General features: G+C 42.6%; 1 protein-coding gene across 5 annotated transcripts in view; it reads left to right on the top strand.

Annotated features, from left to right (window-relative positions):
- The window catches only part of LOC115139339 (RAC-alpha serine/threonine-protein kinase-like), a 68,068-nt gene extending 52,479 nt beyond the window's left edge, over window positions 1-15,589 (top strand). For 4 of the 5 annotated variants that reach the window (XM_029676597.2, XM_029676596.2, XM_029676598.2 and 1 more), the window contains exons 3-14: window positions 9,597-9,725; window positions 9,936-10,050; window positions 10,361-10,487; window positions 10,613-10,744; window positions 10,838-10,903; window positions 11,015-11,083; window positions 11,384-11,509; window positions 11,631-11,759; window positions 11,923-12,137; window positions 12,218-12,305; window positions 12,409-12,511; window positions 12,714-15,589. In XM_029676597.2, the coding sequence (XP_029532457.1) occupies window positions 9,597-9,725; window positions 9,936-10,050; window positions 10,361-10,487; window positions 10,613-10,744; window positions 10,838-10,903; window positions 11,015-11,083; window positions 11,384-11,509; window positions 11,631-11,759; window positions 11,923-12,137; window positions 12,218-12,305; window positions 12,409-12,511; window positions 12,714-12,793 (1,379 nt within the window). In that variant the 3' untranslated portion in view covers window positions 12,794-15,589. The remainder of the gene's footprint in view (window positions 1-9,596; window positions 9,726-9,935; window positions 10,051-10,360; window positions 10,488-10,612; window positions 10,745-10,837; window positions 10,904-11,014; window positions 11,084-11,383; window positions 11,510-11,630; window positions 11,760-11,922; window positions 12,138-12,217; window positions 12,306-12,408; window positions 12,512-12,713) is intronic. The other variant, XM_029676599.2, reaches the window with a different exon arrangement.
- The last annotated feature ends 1,008 nt before the right edge of the window (window positions 15,590-16,597 follow it).

Genomic DNA, 16,597 nt, shown 5'->3' with positions numbered 1-16,597 from the left:
AGACGGGCGGGAGGAGGAAGTGGATTCTTATTATAAGCCACACACAGTTCCTTTTGAAACCACATCCTCCTCCTAACCCAGGCTGCAATGGCATCTCTTATCTGCCCTGTCACTGTACCACCGGGCTTAGCCACTGGCTTCCTGCCTGCTTGGGTAGCTATAAATGATTTATTCATTATTAGTTTTAATCTCAATTGTTTACTGGGTCTCTCTCCTTTAACCTCGAATGCATTGATCTGCCACTAGGGTGGAGGCAGATTTATGTAGTGTTGCAAAGGTAGAGTATATTACTGCTAACTGTAATTTTATCATGACATTTAGTGGCCTTTTGGGTACTTCAGATAATCACATGTCTATCTCTGGCCCTCTGTGGCCTTATCACATGTAAAATAAATATATCAAATAAGATTTTAAAAATAGAATGACAAAGCTGTAAAACATCCTAAATATAAACCATCAACTTAGTGAATAGCTTTGCTGTTTAATATGAGGGTTTTAGCACGAAATGCACTTGGTTTAAAAACATGTCATTGTAAATGCTTTGGTGCCAAACTGGTGGCAGTTGTGGAAAAAGTAAATAGTTGGAAGGGTTAATTGAAAATAATGCTATTGTTGATTCGATGCTTTTTACATTTTCTCTTGAATCATCATATGTAAACAAATGAATACATTTTTATAAAGGTTCAAATATAAATCAAATTTATTTATATAGCCCTTCGTACATCAGCTGATATCTCAAAGTGCTGTACAGAAACCCAGCCTAAAACTCCAAACAGCAAACAATGCAGGTGTAAAAGCACGGTGGCTAGGAAAAACTCCCTAGAAAGGCCAAAAGCTAGGAAGAAACCTAGAGAGGAACCAGGCTATGTGGGGTGGCCAGTCCTCTTCTGGCTGTGCCGGGTAGAGATTATAACAGAACATGACCAAGATGTTCAAATGTTCATAAATGACCAGCATGGTCGAATAATAATAAGGCAGAACAGTTGAAACTGGAGCAGCAGCACAGTCAGGTGGACTGGGGACAGCAAGGAGTCATCATGTCAGGTAGTCCTGGGGCACGGTCCTAGGGCTCAGATCCTCAGAGAGAGAGAGAAAGAAAGAGAGAATTAGAGAGAGCATATGTGGGGTGGCCAGTCCTCTTCTGGCTGTGCCGGGTGGAGATTATAACAGAACATGGCCAAGATGTTCAAATGTTCATAAATGACCAGCATGGTTGAATAAATGACCAGTTAATTACCGAATGTTTTGGTAAATTACCTGAAGTTTAGGCCTAGGTGTTTGAGTCTAGACGGAACCATACAACAATTAATATATAGAGATGGATTGTCTTTATAGACAGGTTGGTTGTTATTAAGCAAATAAAATGACACGTGCGCAACTGAGGCAAAACAGACTGGGATGGCTTGAATTGTTGACAACGTGTAAACTATATTTCGTCGACAATGTTTATTGAAAACATTACATTTGCACAATGTCTCAAATCCATCGCTACAGTTGTTGGTTAGCTAGCGAATTTTAGCCATATTAGCATCGATATGACATCAGTCAAAAAGATACGAGCTGAAATAAGCCACCTACTATTCCCCACATGGCAGCAGCATGTCATTGTTGCTAGCTGTTAAGAAACACAACACACGGACTTCTGCCCCCAGTGATGCCAATTTAGCGATTTTGTTGCTAGATTTGGCAACTTTTCAGACTACCGTGGCAACTTTTTGTTGCACCTAGCTACAAATGTAGCTACTTTTAAAAATGTATTTGAACTTTTAGCAACTTTTGAAAAGTGACTCATGCCAACATGCACGCATTTTCCCTTTAAATGACAAACTTTTTCTGTCAGTCACAACATGGCCTGGCTGCAAAAAATGCATTGAGTGAAGTCAGCAGCAGGAGGCCAGCAGCAATTCCAGCAAATTGCAAACAAGCGTCAATCAAAATTGTACAGAAAAGAGTGAGAGTCTGTACCTGAACAAAAGTCAAATCATATTTTTGCAGAGATGGCCAGTCAATTTGAGTAACGTTATTGTGTATTCTACGTAATGACATCAACGTCATTTATCAACCTTTAGCAACATCAACCTGCCTCTAGCAATTTAGCCTGAAAATTAGTTGTCAACACTGTCTGCCCCATAGAAGCGTGGGCATCAGATTCGTGATATTGTCAGCTAACCACTCTAAGGCAACAGCTTGTTAATTAGCTCACTATTTCCCCTAGGAGCATCGTGTGCACCTGCAGCTGTGTGAAACCATCCATGTCCATGCCACACGCATAATTTTATAAAATTAAATTGGCTCGTGTACAGTATATTCGTTTAGTATTTTTATCACACGCGTACCGCATAAAGAGCCTTTTAGAGTGGAAACTGTCAGACAGCGCGAGAGTTGCTGCTACAGCATCTCAAATAGCAAATGTATGTTTTAAAAACATACTACATATGAGGCATGTCTTACCTTGTTTCAAAGTAGCCTAGCCAAAATCAGAAACCTACTGACTTGTGCCCATTGCTGCTCTTATAATGTAAATACATAATAGTTTGTCAGCATTTTAAGCAACAGTTTCTGATCTGTTGCATCATTCATCCCCCTCACAGCTGTCTGTGTTTGGAATAGGTTATTTCTTTCTCGACAAGCTGATCAGTAGAATAGGTAAACTTTTCTACTATGGGGCGATAGGCTAGTGATTTTGCTGTTCGTTGCTTGATCGTGATCTTAGACCCTTATCGTGCCATCTACGCGAAGCATATTTCTGAGATATTGAGCATCAACATTTTCACATCTCAGAACTATATTATTTTTTCATAACCCATTAAGGTCCACTTTTTTTTAAAGGTACCTAAAGTTCACAGTATCAAAATCCTCGCTGTCGCTCCCTTTTTTAAAATGTTTTCTTTTTCTGTTTTTTTTTACTGGTGCAATCAGAGAACCTTATAGCTCTGAAATGTCAATCTGGGTTCAGCCTTAAAGTTCTTTCTAACACTTCTGAATTAGACATGTTATGTTTTTAAGAAGACTAGCTATTTGAATACATACATAAATGATATAATAACTCTTAACAAGACTGAGTCAGAACACATCAAATACATTAGGAAATGTATTATGATAATCAGATGAATTACTGTCATTACCGAACAATTATTTTCTGATTTAATTTTTTTGTTGTTGCTTGCATGCCATTATTGCTGGCAAGACTAGTCTAGACCATACTTGGAGGGAGATGGCAAAGATATGCTGATTGGTCCATCTGTATTTGTTCAGGCTTGTGATTGGATTACAGATAAACCCATTTGAACTGGGCACTAAAAGGTTCTAACTTTCCAGTACATTTTTTTCCACAAATTTACTTTTCAAATAAACTAAGTTCACAGACCTGAAGAACCATCTAAAGATCAGTTATGTGACTAACTCATTTTTGACAATGTTCAGTACCTTAATACAAAGGTCTCAACATGTAAAATATATATTAAATAATCAAATAAGATGACATCTGTAAACATGATCCTAAATATAAACCAACTCAGTGAATACCATTCAAATAAAATGTTCTTTGTTGCATGCTTAGTCTCCACCGGTTCACAAACAGTGAAATGCTTACGTGTCCTTTTCCAACTATGCAGAGTTAAAGATAGAAAAGGGGGCCATACTCATCACCCTCTGTAGCACCTTGCGGTGAATAACAATAACAAGTAAAAATATAACATTGTTATATACAAGGAGTACCAGTACCGAGTCGATGTGCAGGGGTACAAGTTCATTGAGGTAGTAGCTATGTACATTTGGTAGGGGGTAAAGTGACTAGGCAACAGGGTAGATAAGACCGTAGCAGCAGCGTGCGTGTGCGTGTGTGTGTTAGGGTGTCGATATAAGTCTGTGTGCGCATTCTCAGTACAAAAGTTTGTTTACAAAAAGGTCAATGCATGTAGTATGGTTAGCCATTTTGATTTGCTAATTAGCAGCCTTGTTTAGCAGTCTTATAGCTTGGGGGTAGAAACTGTTCAGGGTCCTGTTGGTTCCAGACTTGGTGCACTAGTACCGCTTGCCGTGCAGTAGCAGAGCAAAAGTACTGTGGCTGGCGTCTGACCATTTTTTGGGGCCTTCCTCTGAAACCACCACGTGCATACTGATGCCTTACACACACTAAAACTCCCCACATACGCTGCTGCTACTGTCTTATCTAACCTGTTTCCTAGTCACTTACCTACAGTAGACCTTCCGAGTGGTGCAGTGGTCTAAGGCACTGCATCACAGTTGTTAGTCGTGCCACTAGAGATCCTGGTTCGAGTCCAGGCCTTGACGCAGTCGGCCGCGACCGGGAGACCCATGGGGCGGCGCACAATTGGCCTAGCGTTGTCCGGGTTAGGGGAGGGTTTGGCCGGCAGAGATGTCCTAGTTTCATCGCGCTCTAGCGACTTCTGTGGCGGTCCAGGCGCATGCACGTTGACATGGTCGCCAGGTGTACGGTGTTTCCTCCGACACATTGGTGCGGCTAGCTTCCGGGTTAAGTGGGCATTGTCAAGAAGCAGTGCGGCTTGGTTGGGTTGTGTTCCGGAGGATGCATGGCTCTCGACATTCGCATCTCCCGAGTTCGTATGGGAGTTGCAGCGATGGGACAAGACTAACTACCAATTGGATACCACGAAATTGGGAGGGAAAAAGGGGTAGTAAAAGTTGTTTTTAAATGCATACAGTACTCAGACCCCTTTTTCAATATTTTGTTACAGCCTTAACCAGAAAATTGATTAAATTGTCCCCCCCCACATCAATCTACACAGAATACCCCATGATTACAAAGCAAAAACAGATTTGTAGAAATTTTTGCAAATGTATTAGAAAATAAAAACTTACACAAGTATTCAGACCCTTAGTACTTTGTTGAAGCACCTTTGGCTACGATTACAGCCTGGTCTTCTTGGATATGACGCTACAAACTTGGCACACCTGTATTTGGGGAGTTTCTCACATTATTCTCTGCAGATCCTCTCAAGCTCTGTCAGGTTGGATGGGGAGTGTCGCTGCACAGCTATTTTCAGGTCTCTCCAGAAATGTTTGGTCGGGTTCAAGTCCAGGCTCTGGCTGGGCCACGCAAGGATATTCAGAGACTTGTCCCTAAGCCACTCCTGCATTGTCTTGGCTGTGTGCTTAGAATCGTTGTCCTGTTGGAAGGTGAACCTTCACCCCAGTCTGAGGTCCTGAGCGTTCTGGAGCAGGTTTTCATCAAGGATCTCGCTCTACTTTGCTCCGTTCATCTCTCCCTCGATCCTGACTAGTCTCCCTGTCCCTACTGCTGAAACATCCGCACCGTGTGATGTTGCCACCACCACCATGCTTCACTGTAGGGATGATTCCACGTTTCTTCCAGACATGACGCTTGGCATTCAGGCCAAAGAGTTCAACCTTGGTTTCATCTGACCAGAGAATCTTGTTTCTCATGGTCAGTCCTTTTAGGTGCCTTTTTGGCAAACTCCAAGCAGGCTGTCATGTACCTTTTTGCTGAGGAGTGGCTTCCGTCTGGCCGCTACCATAAAGGCCTGATTGGTGGAGTGCTGCAGAGATGGTTGTCCTTCTGGAAGGTTCTCCCATCTCCACAGAAGAACTCTGGAGCTCTGTCTGAGTGACCATCTGGGTTCTTGTTCACCTCCCTGACCAAGGCCCTTCTCCCCCGATTGCTCTGTTTGTCCCGGGTGGCCAATTCTAGGAAGAGTCTCTTGGGGGGAGGGGGTTCCAAACTTCTTCCATTTAAGAATGATGGATGCCGCTGTGTTCTTGGACCTTCATTGCTGCAGATATTTTCTTTGTACCCTTCCCCAAATTTGACCTCATGGCTTGGTTTTTGACATCAATTTTTATTGGTCACATATACATGATTAGCAGACGTTAATGCGAGTGTAGTGAAATGCTTGTGCTTCTAGTTCCGACCGTGCAGTAATATCTAACAGGTAATCTAACAATTTCACAACAACTACCTTATACACAGAACTGTAAAGGAATGAATATGTACATATAAATCTATGGATGAGCGATGGCCGAACGGCATAGGCACGATGCAGTAGGTAGTATAGAGTACATTATATACATATGAGATGAGTAATGTAGGGTATAGTGGCATTGTTTAAAGTGACTAGTGATACATTTATTACATCAAATTTTTTATTATTAAAGTGGGTAGAGATTTGAGTCAGTATGTTGGCAGCAGCCACTCAATGTTAGTGATGGCTGTTTACCAGTCTGATGTCCTTGAGATAGAAGCTGTTTTTAATCTCTCGGTCCCAGCTTTGATGCACCTGTACTGACCTCGCCTTCTGGATGATAGCGGGGTGAACAGGCAGTGGCTCAGGTGGTTGTTGTTCTTGATGATCTTTTTGGCCTTCCTGTGACATCGCGTGGTGTAGGTGTCCTGGAGGGCAGGTAGTTTGCCCCCGGTGATGCGTTGTACAGACCTTACTACCCTCTGGAGAGCCTTATGGTTGTGGGTGGAGCAGTTGCCATACCAGGCGGTGATACAGCCCGACAGGATGCTCTCGATTGTGCATCTGTAAAAGTTTGTCAGTGCTTTTGGTGACAAGCCAAATTTCTTCAGCCTCCTGAGGTTGAAGAGGCGCTGCTGCGTCTTCTTCACCACGCTGTCTGTGTGGGTGGACCAATTCAGTTTGATGTGTACGCAGAGGAACTTAAAACCCACTACCCACTCCACTACTGTCCCGTCGATGTGGATAGGTGAGTGCTCCGTCTGCTGTATCCTGAAGTCCACGATCATCTCCTTTGTTTTGTTGACGTTGAGTGTGAGGTTATTTTCCTGACCCCACACTCCGAGGGCCCTCACCTCCTCCCTGTAGGCCGTCTCGTCGTTATTGGTAATCAAGCCTTCCACTGTAGTGTTTTCTGCAAACTTGATGATTGAGTTGGAGGCGTGCATGGCCATGCAGTCATGGGTGAACAGGGAGTACAGGAGATGGCTGAGAACACATCCTTGTGAGGCCGCAGTGTTGAGGATCAGCGGGGTGGAGATGTTTCCTACCCTCACCACCTGGGGCGGCCCGTCGGAAAGTCCAGGACCCAGTTGCACAGGGCTGGGTCGAGACCCAGGGTCTCGAGCTTAATGACGAGTTTGGAGGGTACTATGGTGTTAAATGCTGAGCTGTAATTGATGAACAACATTCTTACATAGGTATTCCTCTTGTCCAGATGGGTTAGGGCAGTGTGCAGTTTGATTGCGTCGCCTGTGGATCTATTGAGGCGGTAAGCAAATTGGAGTGGGTCTAGGATGTAGGGTGGAAGTGATACGATCCTTGACTAGTCTCTCAAAGCACTTCATGATGACTGAAGTGAGTGCTACGGGGCGATAGTCGTTTAGCTCCGTTACTTTAGCTTTCTTGGGAACAGGAACAATGGTGGCCATCTTGAAGCATGTGGGAACAGCAGACTAGGATAGGGATTGATTGAATATTTCCGTAAACACACCAGCCAGCTGGTCTGCGCATGCTCTGAGGACGCGGATAGGGATGCCGTCTGGGCCAGCAGCCTTGTGAGGGTTAACACGTTTAAATGTTTTACACACATTGGCTGCGGTGAAGGAGAGCCTGCAGGTTTTGGTAGCGGGCTGTGGCACTGTAATGTCCTCAAAGCGAGCAAAGAGGGCGTTTAGTTTGTCTGGGAGCAAGACATCAGTGTCCGCGACGGGGCTGGTTTTATTTTTGTAGTCCGTGATTGTCTGTAGACCCTGCCACATACGTCTCGTGTTTGAGCCGTTGAATTGCGACTCTACTTTGTCTCTATACTGACGCTTAGCTTGTTTGATTGCCTTGTGGAGGGAATAGCTACACTGTATTCGGTCATGTTTCAGGTCACCTTGCTATGATTAAAAGCAGTGGCTCGCGCTTTCAGTTTTGCACGAATGCTGCCATCAATCCACTGTTTCTGGTTGGGGAAGGTCCCACAGTACTTTCAACTGTGGGACTTTATATAGATAGGTGTGTGCCTTTCCAAATCATGTCCCATCAATTGAATGTACCACAGGTGGACTCAAGTTGTAGAAAGTAACATCTCAAGGATGATCAATGCAAACAGGATGCACCTGAGCTCAATTTAGTCACATAGCAAAGGGTCTGAATACTAAAGGTATTTCTGTTTTTATTTTTTATCAACATTCTAAAGACCTGTTCACTTTGTCATTATGGGGTATTGTGTGTAGATGAAGGAAAAACATGTATTTAATAAATTATAGAAAAGGCTATAATGTAACAAAATGTGGAAAGTTTAAGGTCTAAATACTTTCCGAAATCATTGTATATTTATAAAGCTACCTCGTTTACCTCACATTGCTGCACATCGATTCGGGTACAAATACTCCCTGTATATACATATATTCTGTACAGCACTTTGAGATATCAGCTGATGTACGAAGGGCTATATAAATAAATTTGATTTGATATATAGCCATACTATTTTTCTCATTAGTTATACCTCGTTATTTTTATTTTTTTCACTGTTGGAAAAGGACCCGTAAGTAGGCTTTTCACTGTTAGTCTGTAGCCTGTTGTTTATGAAGCATGTGACAAATACAATTTCATCATTTTGTGTGTGTGTGTGTATGACATAGCCTTTTTTTTCACACTTAATTTACTTTAAATGTTTTGGCACCAATGTTGAAAAAAGTACATTTGAAGTAATGCCATTGTTGATTTAGATGCTTTTTTCAATTAGGCTTTTATCTTGAAACCTATGGACAATATTGACACAGAGATATATAAAAAAAAAAAATCTACTACAATTAAAGAAAAAAAGTTTAAATTACCAAGTTGCCATAAATTACCGCAAGTTTAACCCTAGGCCTATGTGTTTGCAAAGATATGGGTTTCAGATGAGTGGCATTGGTAAATGAGTCTGGACAGGCACCATGCAACAACACTTAATTGGTATGGATTGTCTTTTATAAGGCAACAGCTTGTTCCTTAGGTCACTTTGCCCTAGGAGCATCACACACATCTGCTTTAGTCTCTAGGCATGAAGTGTGCGTGTGAAATGAAACTGTTTTTCGAAGATTCCAATCATCTTATCGCCCTTATTGAGCATTAACAGATGAGTCAGCAGCAGCAGCACTCACTACACTTGATTAGGGTGTCGTTTTTCTCTCAATGTGCTGTTAGTGTGTCACTTCCTGTTTTCTAGAATATGGTTGTTTATTACCAGAAGTACCCGTAGTCGCGGTTATAAAAAATAAATGAAAAACATATCGGAGACCCTGTTTACTAGCTGCCTGTCTTAAAGGCACAGTACAGGAAGGCAGTACAACAGATACACGCAGTGCAAAGAGGAGATACAAAAAATAGAAATGTCCCTTGAGGGGAAGTTCTGTTTTCGTCGAAACCACCAGGTCAAATGCCTCAGAAGTTTGCGGTCAACCAAACTCTGTCTTTCTCTGACACACTTGTCCAACATGCTATCATTACTAGCTCCCCCTAGGGTTAGCGATAGCTCAGTGCTCTTATGGCTCTTCAGACTGGGTTAGGATTTCACTGACAGGTTGAGTAGTCTCCTTTCTGATGTAATACATGCAATTGGCTGAAGGATATCTGTTAAATGGTTCTCTCGCTTCCTCTCAGGAGAGTACATAAAGACCTGGAGGCCCAGGTATTTCTTGCTGAAGAGAGACGGTACGTTCATCGGGTACAAGGAGCGACCGCAAGACGTCGACCAACTGGAGACGCCACTCAATAACTTCTCAGTAGCACGTAAGTCAACCCTCTGACACTCTCCCCCCCTAATCACAATATTTAAAACACAAATTGAGCAGTACATCTCCACTCAGGTCCTGAAGTACCTCAGAGGTTGCACATTTTTGTTCTTGCCCTGCACTACATTCTATGCATCCCTGATGGTTCACCACATGACATATCTCGCTCTCGTTCCCGCTCTCTCCCTCTGTTTTTCCTTATGACCAGCAGAATGTCAGCTGATGAAGACTGAGCGACCCAAGCCCAACACATTCATCATCCGCTGCCTACAGTGGACCACTGTCATAGAACGCACCTTCCATGTGGAGAGCCCAGAGGATAGGTAGGTTACACACAGTCTTGTACAGCTAACCTTGTGGGGGGACACAATTCAGTCCTATAAATCCTATTTTCCCCAAACCTAACCTGTACTCTTACCCTAACCCTAGCTCCTAACCTTAGAACTAACCCTAACACTAATTCTAACCTTAACCCTAAACCCCCTAGAAATAACATTTGACCTTATGGGGACTAACAATGTCCCCAGTTGCTCAAATTGTTGTTTACTATTCTTGTGGGGACTTCTGGTCCCCACAAAAATAAACATGTCACACACACGTAGTCATCCTACCTCTGGTTCCCTCTGTCCTCAGGGAGCAGTGGACAAAGGCCATCCAGGAGGTGGCTGATGGGCTGCAGAAACAGGAGGAGGAGAGGATGGACTCCTCACCAGACCCCATGGACATGGAGATGTACCTCACCAAGCCCAAACTCAAAGTGGTGCGTACACCTAACCCTCTGTTCTCAGCATTTGTGTTGCTGTAAGGCAAATACCAGTGGCAGGGTTTTTGATATGGCAAAATACAGTTTATCCAACTCTTTGTTTTTAACACTTTGTCTCCTAGACTATGCACGACTTTGAATACCTCAAACTCTTGGGAAAGGGCACTTTTGGGAAGGTTATCCTGGTGAAGGAGAAGTCAACCGGAAAATACTACGCTATGAAAATCCTCAAGAAAGAAGTGATTGTGGCAAAAGTGAGTAGACGAGTGTGTGTGTGCGTGCGCCTAGTCTGTGTATACTGGTATTTCCTTTTCTTGGATCAAGCTCATCTCCTTAGTATTCTCTAGGATGAAGTAGCACACACTCTCACTGAAAACAGAGTACTGCAGAACTCCAAACACCCCTTCTTAACGGTGAGAGACCATTCCATTGGTGTGCAACAGAAACTCTGTTCCCTCTGTTTACTGTTCTACTAATATAAATCGGTAACCTAATTGTGCTCTTCCTTCATCCGCTCCATAAAGGGTCTGAAGTACTCCTTCCAGACGCACGACCGCTTGTGTTTCGTCATGGAGTACGCCAATGGAGGAGAGGTGAGTACTTTGTTACATTTGACCTGATGTAAAGGCCTTATCGGTGAGGTGAAATACTCAGAACATTGCAGATGGACTGTAATGAATAGAGTGGACAGGATTCCTTGTCTTAAAAAAAAAAAAAAAACTTTATTTAACTAGGCAAGTTGGTTAAGAACAAATTCTTATTTTCAATGACGATCTTACATGGTAGACGATCATATGATGGTGAACTTAATACCGGTAAGGTTGGGGGAAATGGTTCGTATTTATGTGACTGTAAATTGGATTGCCACAATATAACCATCTCTTTCAACCCAGCTGTTCTTCCACCTATCACGAGACCGTGTGTTCTCCGAGGAGAGGGCCCGGTTCTACGGAGCGGAGATAGTGTCCGCGCTGGACTACCTCCACTTGGAGAAGAACGTGGTTTACAGGGACCTGAAGGTGACTTAGGGAGTCGTGAAAACATTTCGCAATGGAAAATACAAATGTGTTTTTATTGAACAAGTTCAAGAAGGAACCTCCCTGTTCTCGAACTCACCTTGTGAAACCCTCTCTACTGTAGCTGGAAAACCTGATGCTGGACAAAGACGGCCACATAAAGATCACAGACTTTGGCCTGTGTAAGGAGGGCATCAAGGACGGGGCCACCATGAAGACCTTCTGTGGGACACCAGAGTATCTGGCCCCTGAGGTAAACACCTACCCATCAACCCTTTCCTTCAACTGATCGAAAACTATCAGTGAATCAGGACCACTACCATAGACATAGGGATGAGGTTAGAAAGCCCTTCCAAAGGATCTACCACCCACCTGTACATGACGCTCATGTTCTACCTCCCCTTTCCAACACACAGGTGCTGGAGGACAATGACTACGGCCGTGCTGTGGACTGGTGGGGTCTGGGTGTGGTCATGTATGAGATGATGTGCGGTCGGCTGCCCTTCTACAACCAGGACCATGAGAAGCTGTTTGAGCTGATCCTGATGGAGGAGATCCGCTTTCCTAGAACCCTGGGCCCCGAGGGAAAGTCCCTGCTCTCTGGCCTGCTCAAGAAGGACCCCAAGCAGAGGTAAGGGGGGTGTGTGTGTGTGCATGTGTGTGTGCGTGTGTGTGTACACACTGACTTTGTGTGTGTGTTCCTCTCTTTAGGTTAGGTGGAGGGCCTGATGACGCCAAGGAGATAATGCAGCACAAGTTCTTTGCTGGGATCGAGTGGCAAGATGTGTACGAGAAGAAGGTATCGTATCCTAAGCTTTCTATGTGTTGTCATTGTTCTCATGGTGATGGCAAGTGTTATGACAGGCAGGTTCCCACTCATGACTCCTCCCCTTTCCTCTCAGCTGGTCCCTCCATTCAAGCCCCAGGTCACCTCGGAAACAGACACCCGCTATTTTGACGTGGAGTTCACCGGGCAGACCATCACCATCACTCCTCCAGGACAAGGTACCCTCCCTCCCTCCCAACTCAACAAAACGTTGCTTAAAGATTTTATGGATTTATGGGACATCAACTCCCCTTAGTTGACTTCGCAGCGTTCATACTACCAGATAATCCACAATTTGACCTTGTTTTGTTTTTTTGCTTTGAAAGATGAATGTTACTTTTTAATGATTTGTGCTCTTAACTTTCTCTCTTTCCTTCCCAGATGGCAGCATGGAGTCTTTCGACAGCGACAGGAGACCCCACTTCCCTCAGTTCTCCTACTCTGCCAGTGGGACAGCCTGAACCAAAAACCTAGACTCCCTCTCCTCACTCTCTTATGGACCATACTCCTCTCACCCTGACCCCACACATACCTCTGACCAGAACACATCCTCACAGGCCATCTATGACCTCTTTTCACTTTTATTATTTTGCTGTAATTGTTGGGGCACATCTCAATTGTCTAGCGTGGCTTCTTATCCTGGTCTCCTCTTCAGATGGACAATGAGAGAAAGGCCACTATAAACTATTGCGAGTCAACCTTGGTGTCACCAGTGTTTCAAATACCGTACTTGTTGTGCTTAAGGGGAGGTTTCTGTTGCCTGGCAAAAGCAACACACTTGGACACAGTGGTGGTGACTGACTTACTTAATTCTTCATGGCAGCATGATGTTCCTGTCAATGATACGTATGCCGCTAGCCTCAAAAGAGAAGCACATTCATAAGCGTTCTCTGAAAACTAGCTTTTTAAACGGTACACTATTTATTTCTCCAAATGATTGTCTTTATATTTTGATGGAGCAAAGGGAAACATCAGAGCGTGATCTGTAGAAATAGTCCTTTCCATCTCCATCTACTAGCCACCACTGCCATTGTGCTCTGACTCCCAGGTTTTACACGTTTGCGAGAGGTAACACTAAAGCTCCACACCTGGGTTGTGTTCAGTAGGACACCACGAAGCAACAAGTTTTGAAATAGGAAATGAAAATGTGTTCTTATTGAACAAGTTTCCGTAGCACCTCCTGTTGCCTTCTCCCATTTCGTGCCTTCTGAGCATAACCCTACAGTCTCTCACCTCTCAAATGTTGACCCTCCCCAACACACACACACCTTCTAGTAGAAGTAAATGCTATAGAACTGAATTGGAGTCTATGGAATGAGCCGTCTCCTTTTCTTCAGTGTTACTGGCCTCACCACCTTGCCTAAGTTGTCCTTAGTGAGACTACAGTACAATGTATCGAGAGAACAGTTTTACTGGATCACACCATCTGTAAAGTGGTGAAGCACAGAGTGGAATTCACAAAATTATGTGGTGATCATAAAGGACATTTTTGATGGGTGTATTGGCTACATTAATGTTTAGTGAAATAGATGTTTTCATGAGAAATCATGTGAATAGCAATCTTGTTTATTCCTGTAAAGTTGCTGCTGCAACCACAGTAGGGGAGGTATTTTTCTGATACATTTTATGGTGAAATGACTAGGTGTGTGTAACATGCATGCATGCATGCATGCATACACACACACACTTATTTTTTCTAGAAAGGTCACTCCATTTACCCCGTGAACAAATGTTGAGTTGGTCCTTGGTTTATATTTTTCTATCAAAGCTGTAGACGTATACTTCAAAGTACATTGAAATGAGAAGTAATATAACTCACTTTTTATATCTAGCAGAAAATCATGCTAGCTACATGTTGATCAAATAAATCAACTTGTTGAAAACCGATGTCTTTTTCTACCAGCATGCCATTGAATGCATACACATGCATAGCTTAAACTACGGAAGAGTCTGAAGCTCGCCTGCCTGTAGAGTTAAAAAATGTATAAAAAAGAAACGATTTACCAACCAAGCATTTTCTCCACAAATATTATCTATTATTGAGAACAGTCACAGTCCAGTCCGGACAATGTATAACAAAACTCTCATCAATGATCCAGTTCTGGAAAATATTCTGTAGACTGTTAGGTTGGTGGAGAGTTTGTGCAATAACACAGTGCCATAGTGAGGGGAAAGGAGGGGCAGACATAACTGTCACTGATGTCCTCGTGAGGGCAATGCCGAAACAAAATAAATGGTTTGAAATTCATATCTGTCTTAGCTAGAACTGTGACCAAAGTCTTGTTTAGTTTGAGAGACTTACAACCTTACCCTCTGCTTTGTTTTGCCCTGACCCTTATCGGAGTAGCACCGACTGAAGCCTGGATAATATAATCTGAAAGGCATGTACTGATTCGAACCTTGGGATTGAGTGTACAAAATTAATTGTGTGAATGTTCTGCCAACAAAATGACCTTTTTGCTGTTAGTTCTCAACAGGTAGCCTATTCTGTGATTGTTTGAGTACATTTTCTTTTTCTATTGTTTTGCGATCCTTTCCGGTTATTGGGTGTTTTCTCCGCAATGCTTTTAGCAACATCTCAGTGACTTACAGTACCTTTCAGACAGACTGCTACTGTACATAGACCGGTACTGTTGCAAGTGAAACACACCAAACAGGCTGTGACTGACCACAATCGAGGAAGGATGACCATTTATTTTGTATGTATTTTTGTGTGTGCACAAGATTGTGCGGACAGGTCTGTGAGGGCAACAATTCAATGCGTCTCAATGGTCCTAATTGAATCCAAGTGAGGATATCTACGTTTAGCTTTAAAATGATTGACTGTTCAAGAATTAAGAGGATAATTGACTTTGTCCTGATCCACCAGATTCTAGGTTTGTCAAATGTTAAAGGCCTTTAGTTTAGTCTGAATATAAATAGTTTCTAGAGGAAATGGTTTGAAATTTCAACAAAACAATACAATTGATAATTAGTGGTAAATAAATTGTGAATTTAACGTAAAACATATTTAATTTTGTCACATTACAGTTTTGTATATATTTTTAAAAAATCATTGACATAATTGTTGCTTATAGACAGGTGTTAAGAATATTTTCTAACTATTTCTATTTAAGTTATTTCATTCCCTTTGCCCCCTTGGTAGATGAGAAACTGAACAATTGAATGCACCAGCTTTTGTGAACAAATAACATTTTCCCTCACTGTGTGTGGTATTTTTCATTTGAATTCAGAAATAAAGATCTTTTTGGGACAAAGTGATTTTCAATTCATTCAATTAACTCTAAGCTTCCCACTTGATACTCTGTATACAAGTAGCCTAAAAAAATATTGTCCATCCTCTGGATATCTGTATTGGGCTGACAATGGAGGTCCAGAGCCAAGTGTAGATGGCCCAGAATAAGGAGCAGATGTCCAGGGAGACAGTCCAGTGTGCTGGGGTCCAGCTGTGAGCCAAGCTGGGTGCTGGAGCTTGATGTGGATGGAGCAACATATTAGACAATTGCTGAATTCTCAGTTGACCCCAAGCCCCTGCCTTCTAAAGAAATCCTATAGATCTGAAGGATGTTTTGCATTAACATTTCAAATAGTTCCTCAAGGAAGGCTCTGTTTCAGCAAAGCCATATGGCATGCATAGTGCGCCATCGTCTGGCTCAAAAGGCTATGCAGTCTCATTGTATTTAGCCAATGGTGAAGGTTTCACTCACTCTATGCAGTTATTCCTGATAAACATAGGCCCATCGTGGATAAAGCTAAATGATCACAAAACACACATGAAAGGTTAGGCATTAGACTGTGTTGGCACATGTTGCCAAATGAAGCATCTGAAATCAAATATGATGTCATAGTTTTACAGGAGACTGATTGCAATCACAATTTATAACTGACCATGAACAGAAATTACACCAACTAGAAAAGGATTTTTACTGAAGTAAATGTGGTGTGCTTGCTAGTCTTGAAGTATTTATGGCTGTAAAAGGGTTTTCATAGGCTGTGTTATAGTGACCTATTTTGGGGTGGTTTGTAGGTGTGGAGTTATTATAGTGGACTAGTATAGTTAGCAAGAGTGAGTACTATATCATCATAAGCCATGTGTTTTTAAGCTCTCAAATGTTTTTGTTTGAACATTCTCAATGGTTTCAGTTTAGAATGTTGAAGCCTGCATTCCACCATTGAAATTAAAGGGGATACAGCAAGCTTTATGGGTTATAAAGTAGGCAAAGTTTAGTCAGTCTGCTGAAATAGATCAAGATCAGTGGTGAATC

The sequence above is a fragment of the Oncorhynchus nerka genome, linkage group LG13, assembly GCF_034236695.1.
Source record: "Oncorhynchus nerka isolate Pitt River linkage group LG13, Oner_Uvic_2.0, whole genome shotgun sequence".
NCBI classification, from domain to species: Eukaryota; Metazoa; Chordata; class Actinopteri; order Salmoniformes; family Salmonidae; genus Oncorhynchus; species Oncorhynchus nerka.
The sequence above is the reverse complement of the archived record's forward strand: the minus strand, read 5'-3'. Positions and strand labels throughout refer to the sequence as shown.